At 45.5% G+C, this 26,870-nt stretch overlaps 1 protein-coding gene across 6 annotated transcripts in view; it reads right to left on the bottom strand.

Annotated features, from left to right (window-relative positions):
* lyst (lysosomal trafficking regulator) overlaps positions 1–26,870 on the bottom strand; it is a 242,383-nt gene that overhangs the window by 98,970 nt on the left and 116,543 nt on the right. For all 6 annotated transcript variants that reach the window (XM_036945914.1, XM_036945918.1, XM_036945917.1 and 3 more), the window contains 9 exons: positions 25,171–25,327; positions 23,799–23,972; positions 22,195–22,355; positions 18,420–18,610; positions 17,612–17,857; positions 17,260–17,307; positions 15,450–15,575; positions 6,792–6,941; positions 4,894–5,031 (listed from right to left, as the gene is read on the bottom strand). In XM_036945914.1, the coding sequence (XP_036801809.1) occupies positions 4,894–5,031; positions 6,792–6,941; positions 15,450–15,575; positions 17,260–17,307; positions 17,612–17,857; positions 18,420–18,610; positions 22,195–22,355; positions 23,799–23,972; positions 25,171–25,327 (1,391 nt within the window). The remainder of the gene's footprint in view (positions 1–4,893; positions 5,032–6,791; positions 6,942–15,449; positions 15,576–17,259; positions 17,308–17,611; positions 17,858–18,419; positions 18,611–22,194; positions 22,356–23,798; positions 23,973–25,170; positions 25,328–26,870) is intronic.

Below are 26,870 nucleotides of genomic sequence, written 5' to 3'. Positions count from 1 at the left end.
GTGAGTCATTTATCAGACTCTCTGATCCACTACAGTAGTGAGTAATTTAGCAGACTCTCTGATCCACTACAGTAGTGAGTCATTTAGCAGACTCTCTGATCCAGAGAGACTTACAGTAGTGAGTCATTTAGCAGACTCTCTTATCCAGAGAGACTTACAGTAGTGAGTCATTTAGCAGACTCTCTGATCCAGAGCCACTACAGTAGTGAGTAATTTAACAGACTCTCTGATCCAGAGAGACTTACAGTAGTGAGTCATTTAGCAGACTCTCTTATCCAGAGAGACTTACAGTAGTGAGTCATTTAGCAGACTCTCTGATCCAGAGCCACTACAGTAGTGAGTCATTTATCAGACTCTCTGATCCACTACAGTAGTGAGTCATTTAGCAGACTCTCTGATCCAGAGCCACTACAGTAGTGAGTCATTTATCAGACTCTCTGATCCACTACAGTAGTGAGTCATTTAGCAGACTCTCTGATCCACTACAGTAGTGAGTCATTTATCAGACTCTCTGATCCACTACAGTAGTGAGTCATTTAGCAGACTCTCTGATCCACTACAGTAGTGAGTCATTTATCAGACTCTCTGATCCAATTCACTAGAGTGAGTCATTTATCAGACTCTCTGATCCACTACAGTAGTGAGTCATTTATCAGACTCTCTGATCCACTACAGTAGTGAGTCATTTAGCAGACTCTCTGATCCACTACAGTAGTGAGTCATTTATCAGACTCTCTGATCCACTACAGTAGTGAGTCATTTATCAGACTCTCTGATCCACTACAGTAGTGAGTCATTTAGCAGACTCTCTGATCCACTACAGTAGTGAGTCATTTATCAGACTCTCTGATCCACTACAGTAGTGAGTCATTTAGCAGACTCTCTGATCCACTACAGTAGTGAGTCATTTAGCAGACTCTCTGATCCACTACAGTAGTGAGTCATTTATCAGACTCTCTGATCCACTACAGTAGTGAGTCATTTATCAGACTCTCTGATCCACTACAGTAGTGAGTCATTTAGCAGACTCTCTTATCCAGAGAGACTTACAGTAGTGAGTCATTTAGCACTCTCTGATCCAGAGCCACTACAGTAGTGAGTCATTTAACAGACTCTCTGATCCAATTCACTAGAGTGAGTCATTTATCAGACTCTCTGATCCAATTCACTAGAGTGAGTCATTTATCAGACTCTCTGATCCAATTCACTAGAGTGAGTCATTTATCAGACTCTCTGATCCAATTCACTAGAGTGAGTCATTTATCAGACTCTCTGATCCAATTCACTAGAGTGAGTCATTTAGCAGACTCTCTGATCCAGAGCCACTACAGTAGTGAGTCATTTATCAGACTCTCTGATCCACTACAGTAGTGAGTCATTTATCAGACTCTCTGATCCACTACAGTAGTGAGTCATTTATCAGACTCTCTGATCCAATTCACTAGAGTGAGTCATTTATCAGACTCTCTGATCCACTACAGTAGTGAGTCATTTAGCAGACTCTCTGATCCAGAGCCACTACAGTAGTGAGTCATTTAGCAGACTCTCTGATCCAGAGCCACTACAGTAGTGAGTCATTTATCAGACTCTCTGATCCAATTCACTAGAGTGAGTCATTTATCAGACTCTCTGATCCACTACAGTAGTGAGTCATTTATCAGACTCTCTGATCCACTACAGTAGTGAGTCATTTAGCAGACTCTCTGATCCACTACAGTAGTGAGTCATTTATCAGACTCTCTGATCCACTACAGTAGTGAGTCATTTATCAGACTCTCTGATCCACTACAGTAGTGAGTCATTTAGCAGACTCTCTGATCCACTACAGTAGTGAGTCATTTATCAGACTCTCTGATCCACTACAGTAGTGAGTCATTTAGCAGACTCTCTGATCCACTACAGTAGTGAGTCATTTAGCAGACTCTCTGATCCACTACAGTAGTGAGTCATTTATCAGACTCTCTGATCCACTACAGTAGTGAGTCATTTATCAGACTCTCTGATCCACTACAGTAGTGAGTCATTTAGCAGACTCTCTTATCCAGAGAGACTTACAGTAGTGAGTCATTTAGCACTCTCTGATCCAGAGCCACTACAGTAGTGAGTCATTTAACAGACTCTCTGATCCAATTCACTAGAGTGAGTCATTTATCAGACTCTCTGATCCAATTCACTAGAGTGAGTCATTTATCAGACTCTCTGATCCAATTCACTAGAGTGAGTCATTTATCAGACTCTCTGATCCAATTCACTAGAGTGAGTCATTTATCAGACTCTCTGATCCAATTCACTAGAGTGAGTCATTTAGCAGACTCTCTGATCCAGAGCCACTACAGTAGTGAGTCATTTATCAGACTCTCTGATCCACTACAGTAGTGAGTCATTTATCAGACTCTCTGATCCACTACAGTAGTGAGTCATTTATCAGACTCTCTGATCCAATTCACTAGAGTGAGTCATTTATCAGACTCTCTGATCCACTACAGTAGTGAGTCATTTAGCAGACTCTCTGATCCAGAGCCACTACAGTAGTGAGTCATTTAGCAGACTCTCTGATCCAGAGCCACTACAGTAGTGAGTCATTTAGCAGACTCTCTGATCCACTACAGTAGTGAGTCATTTATCAGACTCTCTGATCCACTACAGTAGTGAGTCATTTAGCAGACTCTCTGATCCACTACAGTAGTGAGTCATTTAGCAGACTCTCTGATCCACTACAGTAGTGAGTCATTTATCAGACTCTCTGATCCACTACAGTAGTGAGTCATTTATCAGACTCTCTGATCCACTACAGTAGTGAGTCATTTAGCAGACTCTCTTATCCAGAGAGACTTACAGTAGTGAGTCATTTAGCACTCTCTGATCCAGAGCCACTACAGTAGTGAGTCATTTAACAGACTCTCTGATCCAATTCACTAGAGTGAGTCATTTATCAGACTCTCTGATCCAATTCACTAGAGTGAGTCATTTATCAGACTCTCTGATCCACTACAGTAGTGAGTCATTTAGCAGACTCTCTGATCCAGAGCCACTACAGTAGTGAGTCATTTATCAGACTCTCTGATCCAATTCACTAGAGTGAGTCATTTATCAGACTCTCTGATCCAATTCACTAGAGTGAGTCATTTAGCAGACTCTCTGATCCAGAGCCACTACAGTAGTGAGTCATTTATCAGACTCTCTGATCCACTACAGTAGTGAGTCATTTATCAGACTCTCTGATCCAATTCACTAGAGTGAGTCATTTATCAGACTCTCTGATCCACTACAGTAGTGAGTCATTTAGCAGACTCTCTGATCCAGAGCCACTACAGTAGTGAGTCATTTATCAGACTCTCTGATCCACTACAGTAGTGAGTAATTTAGCAGACTCTCTGATCCACTACAGTAGTGAGTCATTTAGCAGACTCTCTGATCCAGAGAGACTTACAGTAGTGAGTCATTTAGCAGACTCTCTTATCCAGAGAGACTTACAGTAGTGAGTCATTTAGCAGACTCTCTGATCCAGAGCCACTACAGTAGTGAGTAATTTAACAGACTCTCTGATCCAGAGAGACTTACAGTAGTGAGTCATTTAGCAGACTCTCTTATCCAGAGAGACTTACAGTAGTGAGTCATTTAGCAGACTCTCTGATCCAGAGCCACTACAGTAGTGAGTAATTTAACAGACTCTCTGATCCAGAGAGACTTACAGTAGTGAGTCATTTAGCAGACTCTCTTATCCAGAGAGACTTACAGTAGTGAGTCATTTAGCAGACTCTCTTATCCAGAGAGACTTACAGTAGTGAGTCATTTAGCAGACTCTCTGATCCACTACAGTAGTGAGTCATTTAGCAGACTCTCTGATCCAGAGCCACTACAGTAGTGAGTAATTTAACAGACTCTCTGATCCAGAGAGACTTACAGTAGTGAGTCATTTAGCAGACTCTCTTATCCAGAGAGACTTACAGTAGTGAGTCATTTAGCAGACTCTCTTATCCAGAGAGACTTACAGTAGTGAGTCATTTAGCAGACTCTCTTATCCAGAGAGACTTACAGTAGTGAGTCATTTAGCAGACTCTCTTATCCAGAGAGACTTACAGTAGTGAGTAATTTAACAGACTCTCTGATCCAGAGCCACTACAGTAGTGAGTCATTTATCAGACTCTCTGATCCACTACAGTAGTGAGTCATTTAGCAGACTCTCTGATCCAGAGCCACTACAGTAGTGAGTCATTTAGCAGACTCTCTGATCCAGAGCCACTACAGTAGTGAGTCATTTAGCAGACTCTCTGATCCAGAGCCACTACAGTAGTGAGTCATTTAGCAGACTCTCTTATCCAGAGCCACTACAGTAGTGAGTCATTTAGCAGACTCTCTTATCCAGAGCCACTACAGTAGTGAGACATTTAGCAGACTCTTATCCAGAGACACTACAGTAGTGAGACATTTAGCAGACTCTTATCCAGAGACACTACAGTAGTGAGACATTTAGCAGACTCTTATCCAGAGAGACTTACAGTAGTGAGACATTTAGCACACTCTACAGTAGTGAGTCATTTAACAGACTCTCTTATCCAGAGACACTACCTGTTAATGACAACTCAGGTTATTCTCTAACAACGGAGCCACACGGGACGACTGTCAATGACAGCTCAGGTTATTCTCTACCAACGGAGCCACACGGGACGACTGTTAATGACAACTCAGGTTATTCTCTACCAACGGAGCCACACGGGACGACTGTCAATGACAGCTCAGGTTATTCTCTACCAACGGAGCCACACGGGACGACTGTCAATGACAAGGTTATTCTCTGGCTCAGGTTATTCTCTGGCTCCCTAGGCAGAGCTTTGAAAGGTCTTGGGACCAAAACATTGCTGCAACATGATTTATTATTAAAACGGATCTTACCTGTAGTACTTGACAGGTGAGCAGGAAGCGGTGGACCACCTGGGCTTTGAGAAACTGTCTGATGTTGAACACCTGCTGGGGGTGGTGAACCCTGATGAGGATCTCCAACCCTGCCAGCAGAGTCTCCCAGACACCACCCTATTAGAGACACGTAACTTATATTAATACACAGCTACTGTAACCCTGACCTGACCCTGACCCAACCTGACCCTTACCCAACCCTGACCCCAACCCTGCCAGCAGAGTCTCCCAGACACCACTCTATTAGAGACACGTAACTTATATTAATACACAGCTACTGTAACCCTGACCCTAACCCAACCCTGACCCAACCTGACCCTTACCCAACCCTGACCCCAACCCTGCCAGCAGAGTCTCCCAGACACCACTCTATTAGAGACACGTAACTTATATTAATACACAGCTACTGTAACCCTGACCCTGACCCAACCTGACCCTTACCCAACCCTGACCCCAACCCTGCCAGCAGAGTCTCCCAGACACCACCCTATTAGAGACACGTAACTTATATTAATACACAGCTACTGTAACCCTGACCCTGACCCTAACCCAACCCTGATGAGGATCTCCAACCCTGCCAGCAGAGTCTCCCAGACACCACCCTATTAGAGACACGTAACTTATATTAATACACAGCTACTGTAACCCTGACCCTTCCCAACCCTGACCTGACCCTAACCCAACCCTGATGAGGATCTCCAACCCTGCCAGCAGAGTCTCCCAGACACCACCCTATTAGAGACACGTAACTTATATTAATACACAGCTACTGTAACCCTGACCCTTCCCAACCCTGACCTGACCCTGACCCAACCCTGACCCCAACCCTGCCAGCAGTCTCCCAGACACCACTCTATTAGAGACACGTAACTTATATTAATACACAGCTACTGTAACCCTGACCCTAACCCAACCCTGACCTGACCCTGACCCTAACCCAACCTGACCCTGACCCAACCCTGACCCAACCCTGACCCTTACCCCAACCCTGACCCTTACCCCAACCCTGACCCTAACCCCAAACCTGACCCTAACCCCAAACCTGACCCTAACCCAACACTGACCCTAACCCAACCCTGACCCAACCCTGACCCAACCCTTACCCTGACCCAACCCTTACCCTGACCCAACCCCGACCCTAACCCAACCATGACCCTGACCCAACCCCGACCCTAACCCAACCCTGAAATGGGTGGTATACCCTGATGAAGATCGAGGGCTACTAGCAGGATCTCCCTGACTGATTAAGAGGTGAAAGACCCAGTTAAACAACAGCAAGGCTGCTTATGCTCCCATTTCACAGCTTTACTGACAACGTTTCAATCCCAAACTGACCAAGATCCAACGTTGTCAATAAAGCTGTGAATTGGGAGCTTTAACAGGCTGTTCTCTGGCAGGGCAGGGGCCTGGCTGTTCTCTGGCAGCGCGGGGGCCTGGCTGTTCTCTGGCAGGGCGGGGGCCTGGCTGTTCTCTGGCAGCGCGGGGGCCTGGCTGTTCTCTGGCAGCGCGGGGGCCTGGCTGTTCTCTGGCAGGGCGGGGGCCTGGCTGTTCTCTGGCAGGGCGGGGGCCTGGCTGTTCTCTGGCAGGGCGGGGGCCTGGCTGTTCTCTGGCAGGGGGCGGGCCTGGCTGTTCTCTGGCAGGGGGCGGGGGCCTGGCTGTTCTTTCGTAGTATTCTTTATTAGCCCAGCACTCATGTTTTTAAGGATGTGCATATTGACCACAAACTCTTCTAAAACACAGTGTTAAAACATAGTTTTAACAAAATATAAATAAATAGTGTTTCAAATGGTATTGGTAAATCCTACCTGTAGTATTTCAAAATATCCTGGTATATAGTAATACTAAATACCTGCCCATACATCCATCACTGAGTTTACCTGCGCCTTGGCCCAGATCTTCCAGTCCAGCAGAACCTCAGACAGTAGCTTGATGTCCTGGACCACGGCTGTAGACTCTGTGTCCAGGTGGAACTGACCGTCGTCCCCTAGAGTTAGGATAGGACTACTACAGCTCCCATCTAACAAGGTCTATAGACAGAGAGAAGAAGAGAAGAGCAAAAAGATAAATACTTGACACATTGGAAATAATTAACGAACAAACTAGAATACTAGATGGCCTTAAACAGAGATAGACAGAATACCTGCCCACTGTGACTGACCCAAACTTAAGGAAAGCTTTGACTATGTACAGACTCCGTGAGCATAGCCTTGCTATTGAGAAAGGCCGGCGTAGGCTGACATGGCTCTCAAGAGAAGACAGGCTGTGTGCAACACTGCCCACAAAATGAGGTGGAAACTGAGCTGCACTTCCTACTGCCAAATGTATGACCATATTAGAGTAAATCTGAGGGAACCACTACCGAAGTTCTGCCAACACATTGACCGTATGCTACTCAACTTTTCAAAATGCTTACAAGGCCCTCCCCGCCCTCCCTTCGGCAAATCTGATCACGACTCCATTTTGCTCCTCCCTTCCTATAGGCAGAAACACAAACAGGAAGTACTATTCAACGCTGGTCTGACCAATTGGAATCCATGCATCAAGATTGTTTTGATCATGCGGACTGGGATATGTTCCAGGTAGCCTCTGAGAATAACATAGACGATCACATGGCTACTTTAACCGAGTTCACCAGGAAGTGTATAGGAGATGTTGTACCCACTGTGACAATTAAAATCTACCCTAACCACGAGACGCATGTGTCTACAGACAATCACGGACTACAAAAGGAAAACCAGCCACGTCGCGAACACCGATGTCTGGCTTCCGGACAAACTAAACACCTTCTTCGCGACCGCTCTGATTACCAACAATGACAAGACTTCCAACAGGGAGTAGGTGAGGGCCCTGGTGGAGTGGTGACAGGGAAATAACCTCTCACTAAACCAAACAAAGGAGCTGATCGTGGACTTCAGGAAACAGCAGAGGGAGAAGCTCCCTATCCACATCGAAGGGATAGTAGTGGAGAAGGTGGAAAGTTTTAAGTTCCTCGTCACACATCACAGACAAACCGAAATGGTCCACCCACAGAGACAGTTTGGTGAAGAAGGTGCAACAACAAATTTGGCTTGGCCCCTAAAAACCTTTACAAATGCACAATTGAGAGCATGCTGTCAGGCTGTATCACCGCCAGCCACGGCAAATCTAGGGCACCTGCCCTCCAGGACACCTACAGCAACCGATGTCACAGGAAGGCCAAAAAGATCATCAAGGACAACAACCACCCGAGCCACTGCCTGTTCACCCCGTTATCATCCAGAAGGCAAGGTCAAAACAGGTGCATCAAAGCAGGGACCGAGAGACTGAAAAACAGCTTCTATCTCAAGGCCATCAGACCATGCTTCCACCTGGTTACTCAACCCTGCACCTTAGAGGCGGCTGTCCTATATACATAGACATGGAATCACTGGTCACTTTAATAATGGAACACTGGTCACTTTAATAATGGAACACTGGTCACTTTAATAATGGAACACTGGTCACTTTAATAATGGAATCACTGGTCACTTTAATAATGGAACACTGGTCACTTTAATAATGGAACACTGGTCACTTTAATAATGGAACACTGGTCACTTTAATAATGGAACACTAGTCACTTTAATAATGGAACACTAGTCACTTTAATAATGGAACACTAGTCACTTTAATAATGGAACACTAGTCACTTTAATAATGGAACACTGGTCCCTTTAATAATGGAACTCTAGCCACTTTAATAATGGAACACTGGTACCTTTAATAATGGAACACTGGTCACTTTAATAATGGAACACTGGTCATTTTAATAATGGAACACTGGTCACTTTAATAATGGAACACTGGTCCCTTTAATAATGGAACACTGGTCACTTTAATAATGGAACACTGGTCCCTTTAATAATGGAACTCTAGCCACTTTAATAATGGAACACTGGTCCCTTTAATAATGGAACTCTAGCCACTTTAATAATGGAACACTAGTCACTTTAATAATGGAACACTGGTCCCTTCAATAATGGAACTCTAGCCACTTTAATAATGGAACACTGGTCACTTTAATAATGGAACACTGGTCACTTTAATAATGGAACACTGGTCACTTTAATAATGGAACACTGGTCACTTTAATAATGGAACTCTAGCCACTTTAATAATGGAACACTAGTCACTTTAATAATGGAACACTGGTCACTTTAATAATGGAACACTGGTCACTTTAATAATGGAACACTGGTCACTTTAATAATGGAACACTGGTCACTTTAATAATGGAACACTGGTCACTTTAATAATGGAACACTGGTCACTTTAATAATGGAACACTGGTCACTTTAATAATGGAACACTGGTCACTTTAATAATGGAACACTGGTCACTTTAATAATGGAACACTGGTCACTTTAATAATGGAACACTGGTCACTTTAATAATGGAACACTGGTCACTTTAATAATGGAACTCTAGCCACTTTAATAATGGAACACTGGTCACTTTAATAATGGAACACTGGTCACTTTAATAATGGAACACTGGTCACTTTAATAATGGAACACTGGTCCCTTTAATAATGGAACACTGGTCCCTTTAATAATGGAACACTGGTCACTTTAATAATGGAACACTGGTCCCTTTAATAATGTTTACATACTGCTTTACTCATCTCATATGCAAATACTGTATATTCTATTCTACTGTATTTAGGTCAATGCCACTCCGACATTGCTCGTCTTAATATTTATATATTTCTTAATTCAAATATTTTACTATTGTATTGTTAGATATTACTGCACTGTTGGAGCTAGGAACACAAGCATTTCACTACACCCGCAATAACATCTGCTAAACATGTGTATGGACCAATAACATCTGTTAAATATGTGTATGGACCAATAACATCTGTTAAATATGGACCAATAACATCTGTTAAATATGTGTATGGACCAATAACATCTGTTAAATATGTGTATGGACCAATAACATCTGATAAATATGTGTATGGACCAATAACATCTGTTAAATATGTGTATGGACCAATAACATCTGCTAAATATGTGTATGGACCAATAACATCTGTTAAATATGTGTATGGACCAATAACATCTGTTAAATATGGACCAATAACATCTGTTAAATATGTGTATGGACCAATAACATCTGTTAAATATGGACCAATAACATCTGATAAATATGTGTATGGACCAATAACATCTGTTAAATATGGACCAATAACATCTGTTAAATATGTGTATGGACCAATAACATCTGTTAAACGTGTGTATGGACCAATAACATCTGTTAAATATGTTTATGGACCAATAACATCTGTTAAATATGGACCAATAACATCTGTTAAATATGTTTATGGACCAATAACATCTGTTAAATATGGACCAATAACATCTGATAAATATGGACCAGTAACATCTGTTAAATATGGACCAATAACATCTGTTAAATATGTGTATGTGACCAATAACATCTGATAAATATGGACCAATAACATCTGTTAAATATGGACCAATAACATCTGTTAAATATGGACCAATAACATCTGATAAATATGTGTATGGACCAATAACATCTGTTAAATATGGACCAATAACATCTGTTAAATATGTGTATGGACCAATAACATCTGTTAAATATGTGTATGGACCAATAACATCTGTTAAATATGTGTATGGACCAATAACATCTGTTAAATATGTGTATGGACCAATAACATCTGTTAAATATGGACCAATAACATCTGATAAATATGTGTATGGACCAATAACATCTGATAAATATGTGTATGGACCAATAACATCTGTTAAATATGGACCAATAACATCTGATAAATATGTGTATGGACCAATAACATCTGTTAAATATGGACCAATAACATCTGATAAATATGTGTATGGACCAATAACATCTGTTATGTGTATGGACCAATAACATCTGTTAAATATGTGTATGGACCAATAACATCTGTTAAATATGGACCAATAACATCTGTTAAATATGGACCAATAACATCTGCTAAATATGGACCAATAACATCTGTTAAATATGTGTATGGACCAATAACATCTGATAAATATGTGTATGGACCAATAACATCTGTTAAATATGGACCAATAACATCTGTTAAATATGTGTATGGACCAATAACATCTGTTAAATATGTTTATGGACCAATAACATCTGTTAAATATGGACCAATAACATCTGATAAATATGTGTATGGACCAATAACATCTGTTAAACGTGTGTATGGACCAATAACATCTGTTAAATGTGTGTATGGACCAATAACATCTGTTAAATATGGACCAATAACATCTGCTAAATATGGACCAATAACATCTGTTAAATATGTGTATGGACCAATAACATCTGATAAATATGTGTATGGACCAATAACATCTGTTAAATATGTGTATGGACCAATAACATCTGTTAAATATGTTTATGGACCAATAACATCTGTTAAATATGGACCAATAACATCTGATAAATATGTGTATGGACCAATAACATCTGTTAAACGTGTGTATGGACCAATAACATCTGTTAAATGTGTGTATGGACCAATAACATCTGTTAAATATGGACCAATAACATCTGTTAAATATGTGTATGGACCAATAACATCTGTTAAATATGTGTATGGACCAATAACATCTGTTAAATATGGACCAATAACATCTGATAAATATGGACCAATAACATCTGATAAATATGGACCAATAACATCTGCTAAACATGTGTATGGACCAATAACATCTGTTAAATATGGACCAATAACATCTGTTAAATATGGACCAATAACATCTGTTAAATATGGACCAATAACGTCTGTTAAATATGTGTATGGACCAATAACATCTGTTAAATATGTGTATGGACCAATAACATCTGCTAAATATGTGTATGGACCAATAACATCTGTTAAATATGGACCAATAACATCTGTTAAATATGTGTATGGACCAATAACATCTGTTAAATATGGACCAATAACATCTGTTAAATATGTGTATGGACCAATAACATCTGTTAAATATGTGTATGGACCAATAACATCTGCTAAACATGTGTATGGACCAATAACATCTGTTAAATATGGACCAATAACATCTGTTAAATATGGACCAATAACATCTGTTAAATATGGACCAATAACATCTGCTAAACATGTGTATGGACCAATAACATCTGCTAAACATGTGTATGGACCAATAACATCTGCTAAACATGTGTATGGACCAATAACATCTGCTAAACATGTGTATGGACCAATAACAGCTGCTAAACATGTGTATGGACCAATAACATCTGCTAAACATGTGTATGGACCAATAAAACTTGATTTGATTTGTGTGCCAACCTTCCCAGTGCTTTACAGTAACCACAACCTAGATGACTGAGCATGTGTGCCAACCTTCCCAGTGCTTTACAGTAACCAAAACCTAGATGACTGAGCATGTGTGCCAACCTTCCCACGAAGCAAAGTACAGAGAGATCCTTGATGAAAACCTGTTTCAGAGCGCTCAGGACCTCAGACTGGGGTGAAGGTTTACCTTCAAACAGGACAACGACCCTAAACACACAGCCAAGACCACGCAGGAGTGGCCCAGCCAGAGGCTGGACTTGAACCCGATCGAACATCTCTGGAGAGACCTGAAAATAGCTGTGCAGTGACGCTCCCCATCCAACCTGACAGAGCTTGAGAGGATCTGCAGAGAAGAATGGGAGAAACTCCCCAAATACAGGTGTGCCAAGCTTGTAGAGTCATACCCAAGAAGACTCGAGGCTGTAATTACTGCCAAAGGTGCTTCAACAAAGTACTGAGTAGAGGGTCTGAATACTTATGTAAATCTGATATTTCAGTTTTTTAAACATTTCTAAAAACCTGTTTTTGCGTCGTCATTGGCGGGCATTGTGTGTAGATTAATGAGGGGGGAAAACGATTTAATCAATTTTGGAATAAGGCTGTAACGTAACAAAATGTGGGAAAAGTCAAGGGGTCTGATTCCAACAGTTCACCCAAGTGTTTTGATCTATATCACAAGTCCAATCTCAATCTGTCTCAACACTACTGGCCTGTCTATTCTCCTGAGACACTATTGAGCAGGCCACAGCCAGGTCCATTTATAAGGTCCACTGCAGTGGCAATACTTCACCAGACATACTTCTGTTTTCACAATGTCCTACACACAGAAACACAGGAGGAATACAAACAGCATTGATGGTTTCACCCAGCACAGTTAGGCAGGCAGGCAGACCGATAGGCAGGCAGGCAGACCGATAGGCAGGCAGGCAGACCGATAGGCAGGCAGGCAGACCGATAGGCAGGCAGGCAGACCGATAGGCAGGCAGGCAGACCGATAGGCAGGCAGGCAGGCAGACCGATAGGCAGGCAGGCAGGCAGACCGATAGGCAGGCAGGCAGGCAGACCGATAGGCAGGCAGGCAGGCAGACCGATAGGCAGGCAGACAGGCAGACCGATAGGCAGGCAGACAGGCAGACCGATAGGCAGGCAGACAGGCAGACCGATAGGCAGGCAGACTGACCAACAGGCAGGCAGGCAGACCGACAGGCAGGCAGGCAGTCAGACCGACCAACAGGCAGGCAGGCAGACCGACAGGCAGACCGACAGGCAGGCAGGCAGGCAGACCGATAGGCAGGCAGGCAGACCGATAGGCAGGCAGGCAGGCAGACCGATAGGCAGGCAGGCAGGCAGACCGATAGGCAGGCAGGCAGGCAGACCGATAGGCAGGCAGGCAGGCAGACCGATAGGCAGGCAGGCAGGCAGACCGATAGGCAGGCAGGCAGACCGACCAACAGGCAGGCAGGCAGACCGACGGGCAGACCGACGGGCAGACCGACGGGTAGGCAGGCAGACCGACGGGCAGGCAGGCAGACCGACGGGCAGGCAGGCAGACCGATAGGCAGGCAGGCAGGCAGACCGATAGGCAGGCAGGCAGGCAGACCGATAGGCAGGCAGGCAGGCAGACCGATAGGCAGGCAGGCAGACCGACCAACAGGCAGGCAGGCAGACCGACGGGCAGACCGACGGGCAGACCGACGGGTAGGCAGGCAGACCGACGGGCAGGCAGGCAGACCGACGGGCAGGCAGGCAGACCGACAGGCAGGCAGGCAGACCGACGGGCAGGCAGGCATCAACAGAACCAAGGACTAGATGATATGAAACTGAACCATGGGGATTCAGAGCATCAACAGGACCAAGGAGGACTAGATGATATGAAACTGAACCATGGGGATTCAGAGCATCAACAGAACCAAGGACTGGATGATATGAAACTGAACCATGGGGATTCAGAGCATCAACAGAACCAAGGACTAGATGATATGAAACTGAACCATGGGGATTCAGAGCATCAACAGGACCAAGGAGGACTAGATGATATGAAACTGATTGATGGGGATTCAGAGCATCAACAGAACCAAGGACTAGATGATATGAAACTGAACCATGGGGATTCAGAGCATCAACAGAACCAAGGACTAGATGATATGAAACTGAACCATGGGGATTCAGAGCATCAACAGAACCAAGGACTAGATGATATGAAACTGAACCATGGGGATTCAGAGCATCAACAGAACCAAGGACTAGATGATATGAAACTGAACCATGGGGATTCAGAGCATCAACAGAACCAAGGACTAGATGATATGAAACTGAACCATGGGGATTCAGAGCATCAACAGGACCAAGGAGGACTAGATGATATGAAACTGAACCACGGGGATTCAGAGCATCAACAGAACCAAGGACTAGATGATATGAAACTGAACCATGGGGATTCAGAGCATCAACAGGACCAAGGAGGACTAGATGATATGAAACTGAACCACGGGGATTCAGAGCATCAAAAGAACGAAGGACTAGATGATATGAAACTGAACCACGGGGATTCAGAGCATCAACAGGACCAAGGAGGACTAGATGATATGAAACTGATTGATGGGGATTCAGAGCATCAACAGAACCAAGGACTAGATGATATGAAACTGAACCATGGGGATTCAGAGCATCAACAGAACCAAGGACTAGATGATATGAAACTGAACCATGGGGATTCAGAGCATCAACAGAACCAAGGACTAGATGATATGAAACTGAACCATGGGGATTCAGAGCATCAACAGAACCAAGGACTAGATGATATGAAACTGAACCATGGGGATTCAGAGCATCAACAGAACCAAGGACTAGATGATATGAAACTGAACCATGGGGATTCAGAGCATCAACAGGACCAAGGAGGACTAGATTATATGAAACTGAACCACGGGGATTCAGAGCATCAACAGAACCAAGGACTAGATGATATGAAACTGAACCACGGGGATTCAGAGCATCAACAGGACCAAGGAGGACTAGATGATATGAAACTGAACCATGGGGATTCAGAGCATCAACAGAACCAAGGACTAGATGATATGAAACTGATTGATGGGGATTCAGAGCATCAACAGGACCAACAACAACAAAAACCAATACAAGGACTCATCATATGCCTGGTCACATTACTCACCTTGAGAATATGGTATCCCACGATGCACTTGGACTTGATGAGGACCTGGTGTATCATGGAGTAACCGTGGTAACAGTCCATCTCATTGATACGGTGCTGGTTGTACTTGGCCAGAGAGAGTAGCACCTGGACATAGAATCACATGTTACAACTCTAGAATGGACATAGAATCACATATTATTACTGGTGTCCCAGTATCACGTCACGTTACAACTCACTGGGGTCCCAGGAGCACGCCACAACTCACTGGGGTCCCAGTAGCACGCCACGCCACAACTCACTGGGGTCCCAGGAGCACGCCACAACTCACTGGGGTCCCAGGAGCACGCCACAACTCACTGGGGTCCCAGTAGCACGCCACGCCACAACTCACTGGGGTCCAAGTAGCACGCCACAACTCACTGGGTTCCCAGTAGCACGCCGCGTTACAACTGACTGGGGTCCCAGTAGCACGCCGCGTTACAACTGACTGGGGTCCCAGTAGCACGCCACGTTACAACTCACAGGGGTCCCAGTAGCACGCCACAACTCACTGGGGTCCCAGTAGCACGCCACGCCACAACTCACTGGGGTCCCAGTAGCACGCCGCGTTACAACTCACTGGGGTCCCAGTAGCACGCCGCGTTACAACTCACTGGGGTCCCAGTAGCACGCCGCGTTACAACTCACTGGGGTCCCAGTAGCACGCCACGTTACAACTCACAGGGGTCCCAGTAGCACGCCACGCCACAACTCACTGGGGTCCCAGTAGCACGCCACGTTACAACACACTGGGGTCCCAGTAGCACGCCACGTTACAACTCACTGGGGTCCCAGTAGCACGCCACGTTACAACTCACTGGGGTCCCAGTAGCACGCCACGTTACAACTCACAGGGGTCCCAGTAGCACGCCACAACTCACTGGGGTCCCAGTAGCACGCCACGCCACAACTCACTGGGGTCCCAGTAGCACGCCACGTTACAACTCACTGGGGTCCCAGTAGCACGCCGCGTTACAACTCACTGGGGTCCCAGTAGCACGCCGCGTTACAACTCACTGGGGTCCCAGTAGCACGCCACGTTACAACTCACAGGGGTCCCAGTAGCACGCCACGCCACAACTCACTGGGGTCCCAGTAGCACGCCACGTTACAACACACTGGGGTCCCAGTAGCACGCCACGTTACAACACACTGGGGTCCCAGTAGCACGCCACGTTACAACTCACAGGGGTCCCAGTAGCACGCCACGTTACAACTCACAGGGGTCCCAGTAGCACGCCGCGTTACAACTCACTGGGGTCCCAGTAGCACGCCGCGTTACAACTCACTGGGGTCCCAGTAGCACGCTACGTTACAACTCACAGGGTCCCAATAGCACGCCACGTTACAACACACTGGGGTCCCAGTAGCACGCCACGTTACAACTCACTGGGGTCCCAGTAGCACGCCACGTTACAACTCACTGGGGTCCCAGTAGCACGCCACGTTACAACTCACAGAGGTCCTAGTAACACGCCAAAACCTATCCACCTTGGTAAAGGAGAACTTTCATTCAAGATCAAATATTGTATAAAACAATGCATTTGTATTCATATCGGCTCAGGTGTTGTGTTAAATTACTGTCTGGCTTGCAGGTTAACTCAGTGGGTCTCAAACCTCTCCTCTGAGACCATTCCAGCACCTGATTCCACCTGTCAACTAATCATCAAGCCCTGGACAAGGTGTATCAGGTGAGCCAGTTCAGAATTACCACACAACCGTGTGAAACGTCTGGAGGTGCCAGAGGAGACATCTGAGAACCACTGATTTAATAAGGATATCGGTGTACCTGGAGGGCTAGGGCCTGGGTCTGCTCGCTGTCACTTAGCTCCACCACCTGGAAACACACACACACACACACACGAGAGAGAGAGAGAGAGGGGAGGGACATTATATAACAGAGACAGAGAGATTGGCGTGAGAAGAACACAGTGAATCCAGCCTATCTCGTGTAATTTCCTTCAAGTAGAAATGTCATGACAGTTATGTTGAAGAAGCTTCCTCACAAAAATACAGAAAAAAGCTTTTGAGGCCTTCCACACCAAATGAAACCAGCAGCGAGACTAGCATCATCAATAGACCCAAAGAGGATTACGAAGGACACGGTTCCTCATATCAATAGTATGTAGACTATGTCCTACCCGTGCAAAGAGGAATACGAAGGACCCGGTTCCTCCTATCTTGTGGAGGACGTTCTGCAGGCCCTGTGGTTCTGCAGGCAGCATGGTCCTGAGGATGTGTGTCTCCAGCACCGCAGACTGAACCTCTCTAGAGCTGAAGGGTCTCTGAGACACCATGGTCTTAGCTTGACCCTTCAGACGGATCACTGGCTCATAGATGGTATACACCCTGGGGCTGCTGGGGGCGTACACTACTGCCAGACACTCCTGTAGAAACAGAGAGATATGGTATCATAGATACACCACACAGACACTCCTGTAGAAACAGAGATATAGTATCATAGATACACCACACAGACACTCCTGTAGAAACAGAGATATGGTATCATAGATACACCACACAGACACTCCTGTAGAAACAGAGATATAGTATCATAGATACACCACACAGACACTCCTGTAGAAACAGAGAGATATAGTATCATAGATACACTCCTATAGAAACAGAGATATAGTATCATAGATACACCACACAGACACTCCTATAGAAACAGAGATATAGTATCATAGATACACCACACAGACACTCCTGTAGAAACATAGAGATACAGTATCATAGATACACCACACAGACACTCCTGTAGAAACATAGAGATACAGTATCATAGATACACCACACAGACACTCCTGTAGAAACATAGAGATACAGTATCATAGATACACCACACAGACACTCCTGTAGAAACATAGAGATATAGTATCATAGATACACCACAGACACTCCTATAGTGTCTGTGAATTATTAGCAGAAAGAGGGACTCAGACTTACTATGAGAGCTGCTGTGTCCACATCCTTGTTCTTCATCATTAGCTCTCTGACAGTGTCACACTTCAACGCGTCCGTGGTGACGTACTTGGAGAAGGTCCCACTGGGCTTACCGTACTTACAGGGCATGATAGACGTGAGGTCTGGACCAGAGGCATACAGGTAGAATGCCTCCTCTGACCCGATACGGGAGCCTAGTGGGGAGAGGGACAGACAGAGACAAATTCAGCTAAGCTACCCTCCTCGTTTCATTTCGTTTAAGAAATGTTTTGTAACAGTACAGGCAGAATTAATACACCCCTGTTCTCCAGCCCAGAGAAGGCATGGTCCCAGAGAACAGCCCTGTTCTCCAGAAGGCATGGTCCCAGAGAACAGCCCTGTCCTCCAGAAGGCATGGTCCCAGAGAACAGCCCTGTCCTCCAGAAGGCATGGTCCCAGAGAACAGCCCTGTCCTCCAGAAGGCATGGTCCCAGAGAACAGCCCTGTCCTCCAGAAGGCATGGTCCCAGAGAACAGCCCTGTTCTCCAGAAGGCATGGTCCCAGAGAACAGCCCTGTTCTCCAGAAGGCATGGTCCCAGAGAACAGCCCTGTTCTCCAGAAGGCATGGTCCCAGAGAACAGCCCTGTTCTCCAGAAGGCATGGTCCCAGAGAACAGCCCTGTTCTCCAGAAGGCATGGTCCCAGAGAACAGCCCTGTTCTCCAGAAGGCATGGTCCCAGAGAACAGCCCTGTCCTCCAGAAGGCATGGTCCCAGAGAACAGCCCTGTTCTCCAGAAGGCATGGTCCCAGAGAACAGCCCTGTTCTCCAGAAGGCATGGTCCCAGAGAACAGCCCTGTTCTCCAGAAGGCATGGTCCCAGAGAACAGCCCTGTCCTCCAGAAGGCATGGTCCCAGAGAACAGCCCTGTTCTCCAGAAGGCATGGTGCCAGAGAACAGCCCTGTCCTCCAGAAGGCATGGTCCCAGAGAACAGCCCTGTTCTCCAGAAGGCATGGTCCCAGAGAACAGCCCTGTTCTCCAGAAGGCATGGTGCCAGAGAACAGCCCTGTCCTCCAGAAGGCATGGTGCCAGAGAACAGCCCTGTCCTCCAGAAGGCATGGTCCCAGAGAACAGCCCTGTTCTCCAGAAGGCATGGTCCCAGAGAACCTGTGTACCTGTGGATATATTTCAAGGCCTACCTTCAAACTCAGTGCCTCTTTGCTTAACATTATGGGAAAATCAAAATAAATCAGCCAAGACCTCAGAAAAATTTGTAGACCTCCACAAGTCTGGTTCATCCTTGGGAGCAATTTCCAAACGCCTGAAGGTACCACATTCATCTGTACAAACAATAGTACGCAAGTATAAACACCATGGGACCACGCAGCCGTCATACCGCTCAGGAATGAGATGCGTTCTGTCTCCTAGAGATAAATGTACTTTGGTACGAAAAGTGCAAATCAATCCCAGAACAAAAGCAAAGGACCTTGTGAAGATGCTGGAGGAAACAGGTACAAAAGTATCTACATCCACAGTAAAACGAGTCCTATATCGACATAACCTGAAAGGCCACTCAGCAAGGAAGAAGCCACTGCTCCAAAACCGCCATAAAAAAGCCAGACTACAGTTTGCAACTGCACATGGGGTCAAAGATCATACTTTTTGGAGAAATGTCCACTGGTCTGATGAAACAAAAATAGAATGGTTTGGTCATAATGACCATCGTTATGTTTGGAGGAAAAAGGGGGAGGATTGCAAGCCGAAGAACACCATCCCAACAGTGAAGCACGGGGGTGGCAGCATCATGTTGTGGGGGTGCTTTGCTGCAGGAGGGACTGGTGCACTTCACAAACTAGATGGCATCATGAGGCAAGAAAATTATGTGGATATATTGTAGCAACATCTCAAGACATCAGTCAGGAAGTTAAAGCTTGGTTGCAAATGGGTCTTCCAAATGGACAATGACCCCAAGCATACTTCCAAAGTTGTGGCAAAATGGCTTAAGGACAACAAAGTCAAGCTATTGGAGTGGCCATCACAAAGCCCTGACCTCAATCCCAACGAACATTTGTGGGCAAAACTGAAAAAGCATGTGTGAGCAAGGAGGCCTACAAACCTGACTCGGTTACACCAGCTCTGTCAGGAGGAAAACCAATGATTACACAGTTAAACAAACCATACAATTCTATGCACTAGGACTACGACCAAAGAGTCCCAGCATCAATCTGTTACTGTGGAGTCGGCTGTCATCGAAGTGAGAAAGAAGCAGTCATGCTCCCGAGTGGTGCAGCGGTCTAAGCCACTGCATCTAGAGGCAGTACTACAGTCCCTGGTTCCATTCCAGGCTTTATTACAGTGGTCTAAGCCACTACAGACCCTGGTTCGATCCCAGGCTGTATTACAGTGGTCTAAGCCACTACAGTCCCTGGTTCCATCCCAGGCTGTATCACAGCGGTCTAAGGTACTACAGACCCTGGTTCCATCCCAGGCTGTATTACAGCGGTCTAAGGTACTACAGACCCTGGTTCCATCCCAGGCTGTATTACAGCGGTCTAAGGTACTGCAGACCCTGGTTCCATCCCAGGCTGTATCACAGCGGTCTAAGGTACTACAGACCCTGGTTCCATCCCAGGCTGTATTACAGCGGTCTAAGGTACTACAGACCCTGGTTCCATCCCAGGCTGTATCACAGCGGTCTAAGGTACTACAGACCCTGGTTCCATCCCAGGCTGTATCACATCTGGCCGTGATTGGGAGTCCCATAGGGCGGCTCACAACTGGCCCAGCGTCGGCCGGGTTAGAGTTCGGCCGGGGTAGAGTTCGGCTGGGTTAGAGTTCGGCCGGGTTAGAGTTCGGCCGGGTTAGAGTTCGGCCGGGTTAGAGTTCGGCCGGGTTAGAGTTCGGCCGGGTTAGAGTTCGGCCGGGTTAGAGTTCGGCCGGGTTAGAGTTCGGCCGGGTTAGAGTTCGGCCGGGGTAGAGTTCGTCCGGGGTAGAGTTCGGCCGGGGTAGAGTTCGGCCGGGGTAGAGTTCGGCCGGGGTAGAGTTCGGCCGGGGTAGAGTTCGGCCGGGGTAGAGTTCGGCCGGGGTAGAGTTCGGCCGGGGTAGAGTTCGGCCGGGGTAGAGTTCGGCCGGGGTAGAGTTTGGCCGGGGTAGAGTTTGGCCGGGGTAGGCCGTCATTGTAAATAAGAATTTCTTCTTAACCATCTTGCCGAGTTTAATAAAAGTTTTTTAAAAAAAGTAAATAATAATAATAATAATAATATATATGCTTTAAATGACCAGCAGAGAGCAATGTTGAGTTATAGCCCCAACAACAACACAGAGAGACAGATGTGTGCAAGTGAGAGAGAGAAGGTACCAAGGGGTTGGCTGGGACAGATTAAAACACGGACAGAGACACAGGCCAGAGGCAGGATGCCAGCCAAGGCTCAGGCCAGAGGCAGGATGCCAGCCAAGGCTCAGCCCAGAGGCAGGATGCCAGCCAAGGCTCAGCCCAGAGGCAGGATGCCAGCCAAGGCTCAGCCCAGAGGCAGGATGCCAGCCAAGGCTCAGGCCAGAGGCAGGATGCCAGCCAAGGCTCAGGCCAGAGGCAGGATGCCAGCCAAGGCTCAGCCCAGAGGCAGGATGCCAGACAGAGACACAGCCCAGAGACAGGATGCCAGCCAAGGCTCAGGCCAGGATATGTGCTTTATTACTGGTTGTTGAATGTGTATGTTTCATTTATTCCATATGGGTTTTACAGCTCTTTTTTATGGTGAGACCTCAGAGGAGCTCTCTCTCTCTCACACACACAGCTTGGTACCGTTAAAGAGCAGCACAGTGCCCATGTCGTACTGTCCACCATGTCTGGTCACGTCCTCACTGTGTCCCGTACAGTGTCCCAGCAGACAGAAGGTCTTGTTGCTGTCTGAAGACAGGCTGGACTTCCTGGGTAACATGTAGTCCAGAGACACCTCACACTTCCTAGATGGGGACCAATCAGAAAACAAGAAAAACACATTACGGTCATGTTCATTAGGTATTAAATTGAAGAAAATGGACGGAAACAGGGAAGGATTCCCCAATGGACACAGTCCTGCTTTAGTCTGGGCTATCTTTACTGAAACAACCATGTTGTCAAGGTCATCTTTAGTCTGGGCTATCTTTACTGAAACAACCATGTTATCAAGGTCATCTTTAGTCTGGGCTATCTTTACTGAAACAACCATGTTATCACGGTCATCTTTAGTCTGGGCTATCTTTACTGAAACAACCATGTTGTCAAGGCCATCTTTAGTCTGGGCTATCTTTACTGAAACAACCATGTTATCAAGGTCATCTTTAGTCTGGGCTATCTTTAGTCTGGGCTATCTTTACTGAAACAACCATGTTGTCAAGGTCATCTTTAGTCTGGGCTATCTTTACTGAAACAACCATGTTATCAAGGTCATCTTTAGTCTGGGCTATCTTTACTGAAACAACCATGTTGTCAAGGCCATCTTTAGTCTGGGCTATCTTTACTGAAACAACCATGTTATCAAGGTCATCTTTAGTCTGGGCTATCTTTACTGAAACAACCATGTTGTCAAGGCCATCTTTAGTCTGGGCTATCTTTACTGAAACAACCATGTTGTCTTGGCTATCTTTAGTCTGGGCTATCTTTACTGAAACAACCATGTTATCAAGGTCATCTTTAGTCTGGGCTATCTTTACTGAAACAACCATGTTATCAAGGCCATCTTTAGTCTGGGCTATCTTTACTGAAACAACCATGTTGTCTTGGCTATCTTTAGTCTGGGCTATCTTTACTGAAACAACCATGTTGTCAAGGCCATCTTTAGTCTGGGCTATCTTTACTGAAACAACCATGTTGTCTTGGCCATCTTTAGTCTGGGCTATCTTTACTGAAACAACCATGTTATCAAGGCCATCTTTAGTCTGGGCTATCTTTACTGAAACAACCATGTTATCAAGGTCATCTTTAGTCTGGGCTATCTTTACTGAAACAACCATGTTGTCAAGGCCATCTTTAGTCTGGGCTATCTTTACTGAAACAACCATGTTATCAAGGCCATCTTTAGTCTGGGCTATCTTTACTGAAACAACCATGTTGTCTTGGCTATCTTTAGTCTGGGCTATCTTTACTGAAACAACCATGTTATCAAGGCCATCTTTAGTCTGGGCTATCTTTACTGAAACAACCATGTTGTCAAGGCCATCTTTAGTCTGGGCTATCTTTACTGAAACAAGCATGGTGTCAAGGCCATCTTTAGTCTGGGCTATCTTTACTGAAACAACCATGTTATCAAGGTCATCTTTAGTCTGGGCTATCTTTACTGAAACAACCATGTTATCAAGGTCATCTTTAGTCTGGGCTATCTTTACTGAAACAAGCATGTTGTCAAGGCCATCTGGACAGGGTCCTACCTGACTCCGTTGACCCATAGGGCAAGGCGTCCGTGGATGTTCTTCTTGCCCTCAGGCTGCTGGGTGTAGCTGATACCCAGGTGATGCCAACTGCCAGGTGAGACTAGCCCCTCCCCTGACACTGCCTGGGCCAGTAGCCCCGCCTTCATCTCATCATTAGGGTCAATACACATCCTGAGGAGAGGAGACCGGGCAAATCAGTTAGTCAGTCAATCAATCAGTCAATCAAACAGTCAGCCAGTCAGTCAGCCAGCCAATCAGTCAGTCAGTCAGCCAATCAGTCAGTCAGTCAGCCAATCAATCAGTCAGTCAGTCAGCCAATCAATCAGTCAGTCAGTCAGCCAATCAATCAGTCAGTCAGTCAGCCAATCAATCAGTCAGTCAGTCAGCCAATCAATCAGTCAGTCAGTCAGCCAATCAATCAGTCAGTCAGTCAGCCAATCAATCAGTCAGTCAGTCAGCCAATCAATCAGTCAGTCAGTCAGCCAATCAATCAGTCAGTCAGTCAGCCAATCAATCAGTCAGTCAGTCAGCCAATCAATCAGTCAGTCAGTCAGCCAATCAATCAGTCAGTCAGTCAGCCAATCAATCAGTCAGTCAGTCAGCCAATCAATCAGTCAGTCAGTCAGCCAATCAATCAGTCAGTCAGTCAGCCAATCAATCAGTCAGTCAGTCAGCCAATCAATCAGTCAGTCAGTCAGCCAGCCAGTCTCTCAGCCAGCCAGTCTCTCAGTCAGCCAGTCTCTCAGTCAGCCAGTCTCTCAGTCAGCCAGTCTCTCAGTCAGCCAGTCTCTCAGTCAGCCAGTCTCTCAGTCAGCCAGTCTCTCAGTCAGCCAGTCTCTCAGTCAGCCAGTCTCTCAGTCAGCCAGTCTCTCAGTCAGCCAGTCTCTCAGTCAGCCAGTCTCTCAGTCAGCCAGTCTCTCAGTCAGCCAGTCTCTCAGTCAGCCAGTCTCTCAGTCAGCCAGTCTCTCAGTCAGCCAGTCACTCAGTCAGCCAGTCACTCAGTCAGCCAGTCACTCAGTCAGCCAGTCACTCAGTCAGCCAGTCACTCAGTCAGCCAGTCACTCAGTCAGCCAGTCACTCAGTCAGCCAGTCACTCAGTCAGCCAGTCACTCAGTCAGCCAGTCACTCAGTCAGCCAGTCACTCAGTCAGCCAGTCACTCAGTCACTCAGTCAGCCAGTCACTCAGTCAGCCAGTCACTCAGTCAGCCAGTCACTCAGTCAGCCAGTCACTCAGTCAGCCAGCCAGTCAGTCAGCCAGTCAGTCAGCCAGTCAGCCAGCCAGTCAGTCAGTCAGTCAGTCAGTCAGCCAGCCAATCAGTCAGCCAGCCAGCCAGTGAAATGTATCACATCGGTGTCCTTTGCTGCCCACCTGAAAGTGAATACTCCCGTGGAGAGGTCAGCCCAGACCTGCAGCATCATAGCTTTGGAGCCCATGGAGAGAACGTGTATCAGGCTCTCCTCCACCACCCTCTGCCCATCCGGGATGGTCCCCAGGTTGGGCTCCAACGTAGGAGCCTTCCCCTCCTCTGGAGCGCAGAGAAAAACATACAAATCCATCCACTTTTCAATAGAAAGATAAGAGAAGCTGTGATTAATTATGTTAAACTGATCCAACACACAGGGTTTGGTGAGTTACTTTCTAAATGTAGTCCGTTACAGTTAGGCTACTAGTTACCTGTAATCCGTAATGTAGCTAACTTTTGGATAACTCAAAACGAGTAATCTGATTACTTTCAGTTACTTTTAGCTTACTCCCAAACCCAGTAATCTGATTACTTTCAGTTACTTTTAGATTACTCCCAAACACAGTAATCTGATTACTTTCAGTTACTTTTAGATTACTCCCAAACCCAGTAATCTGATTACTTTCCGTTACTTTTAGATTACTCCCAAACCCAGTAATCTGATTACTTTCAGTTACTTTTAGATTACTCCCAAACACAGTAATCTGATTACTTTCAGTTACTTTTAGATTACTCCCAAACCCAGTAATCTGATTACTTTTAGATTACTCCCAAACCCAGTAATCTGATTACTTTCAATTACTTTTAGATTACTCCCCCTTCAAGAGGGGCCTGCCGAGTGGCGCAGTGGTCTAAGGCACTGCATCAAAAAGGCATTAGGAATCCAAAAAGGAATTTTACCAATTGAATGACAACTATTGCAGGATTTTACATACATGGCCATAAATGGATGTTGCATTTTACTTGATGGGTTAGGTATGTTTTGAACCCTTTCTACTACAATACAGATAACAGCATCATTATGCTATATATTTACATAACAAACCAAAGTCTGTCAGATTTCCTTGATCTTCAAAATTAGGACTTGGAAATATTGATTAGAGCGTAACACAAAAACGAAGTGTGGTGTAAATTCACCACCAGGGAAGTCAATCTGACATGAATCCTCCCGCATTATCAGTGTGCCGTAGAGGTTAAAACCAACTCAATGCACCGTAGTACACATCTCAATCAGGAGCTCTAATGGGGCAGTCCCAGCAGTTGTCTTATATTTGGCTATAAATAGTTATATTTGCATGATTTAGCATAATTAATTAATCATAACCGTTTTGTTTCCTTCATGTGATCAACCAATATTGGTTCATAACATGTAACTGATCAATACCTCACAAGGCTTCTTCTCTCAAAGCTGAGCCCGTGAAACTGAAATATTTTTCGTTCTCAAAACAAAGGTCTGGGCGTAGTGCCAAATTGCAGCTACTGATAGTGAGGATTTGTCACGGAGGACTGATTGGACCAATTGCTTCAAAACATTGTTGAAAATAAATGCTGCTCTCATGGAATTGAATGACTTGAGCACTACTGAAAATTGCTATTACCATGAGAAAAACTATCCACTGCCTATTGTTCCCATTTGTCAAATGAAATAAAAGTTATTTGTGAAGCCCTTCTTACATCAGCTGATATCTCAAAGTGCTGTACAGAAACCCAGCCTAAAACCGTAAACAATTTGTGTAGATGAGACTGACATCTGGAGAATATTAAAAGTGCACAAGTTTGAGCAGGTGAACGTTAGGACTATGGGAAAAATATTGAATCAGCCCCA

The sequence above is a fragment of the Oncorhynchus mykiss genome, chromosome 16, assembly GCF_013265735.2.
Source record: "Oncorhynchus mykiss isolate Arlee chromosome 16, USDA_OmykA_1.1, whole genome shotgun sequence".
NCBI lineage: Eukaryota > Metazoa > Chordata > Actinopteri > Salmoniformes > Salmonidae > Oncorhynchus > Oncorhynchus mykiss.
This window is presented reverse-complemented; position numbering and strand designations above follow the sequence as displayed.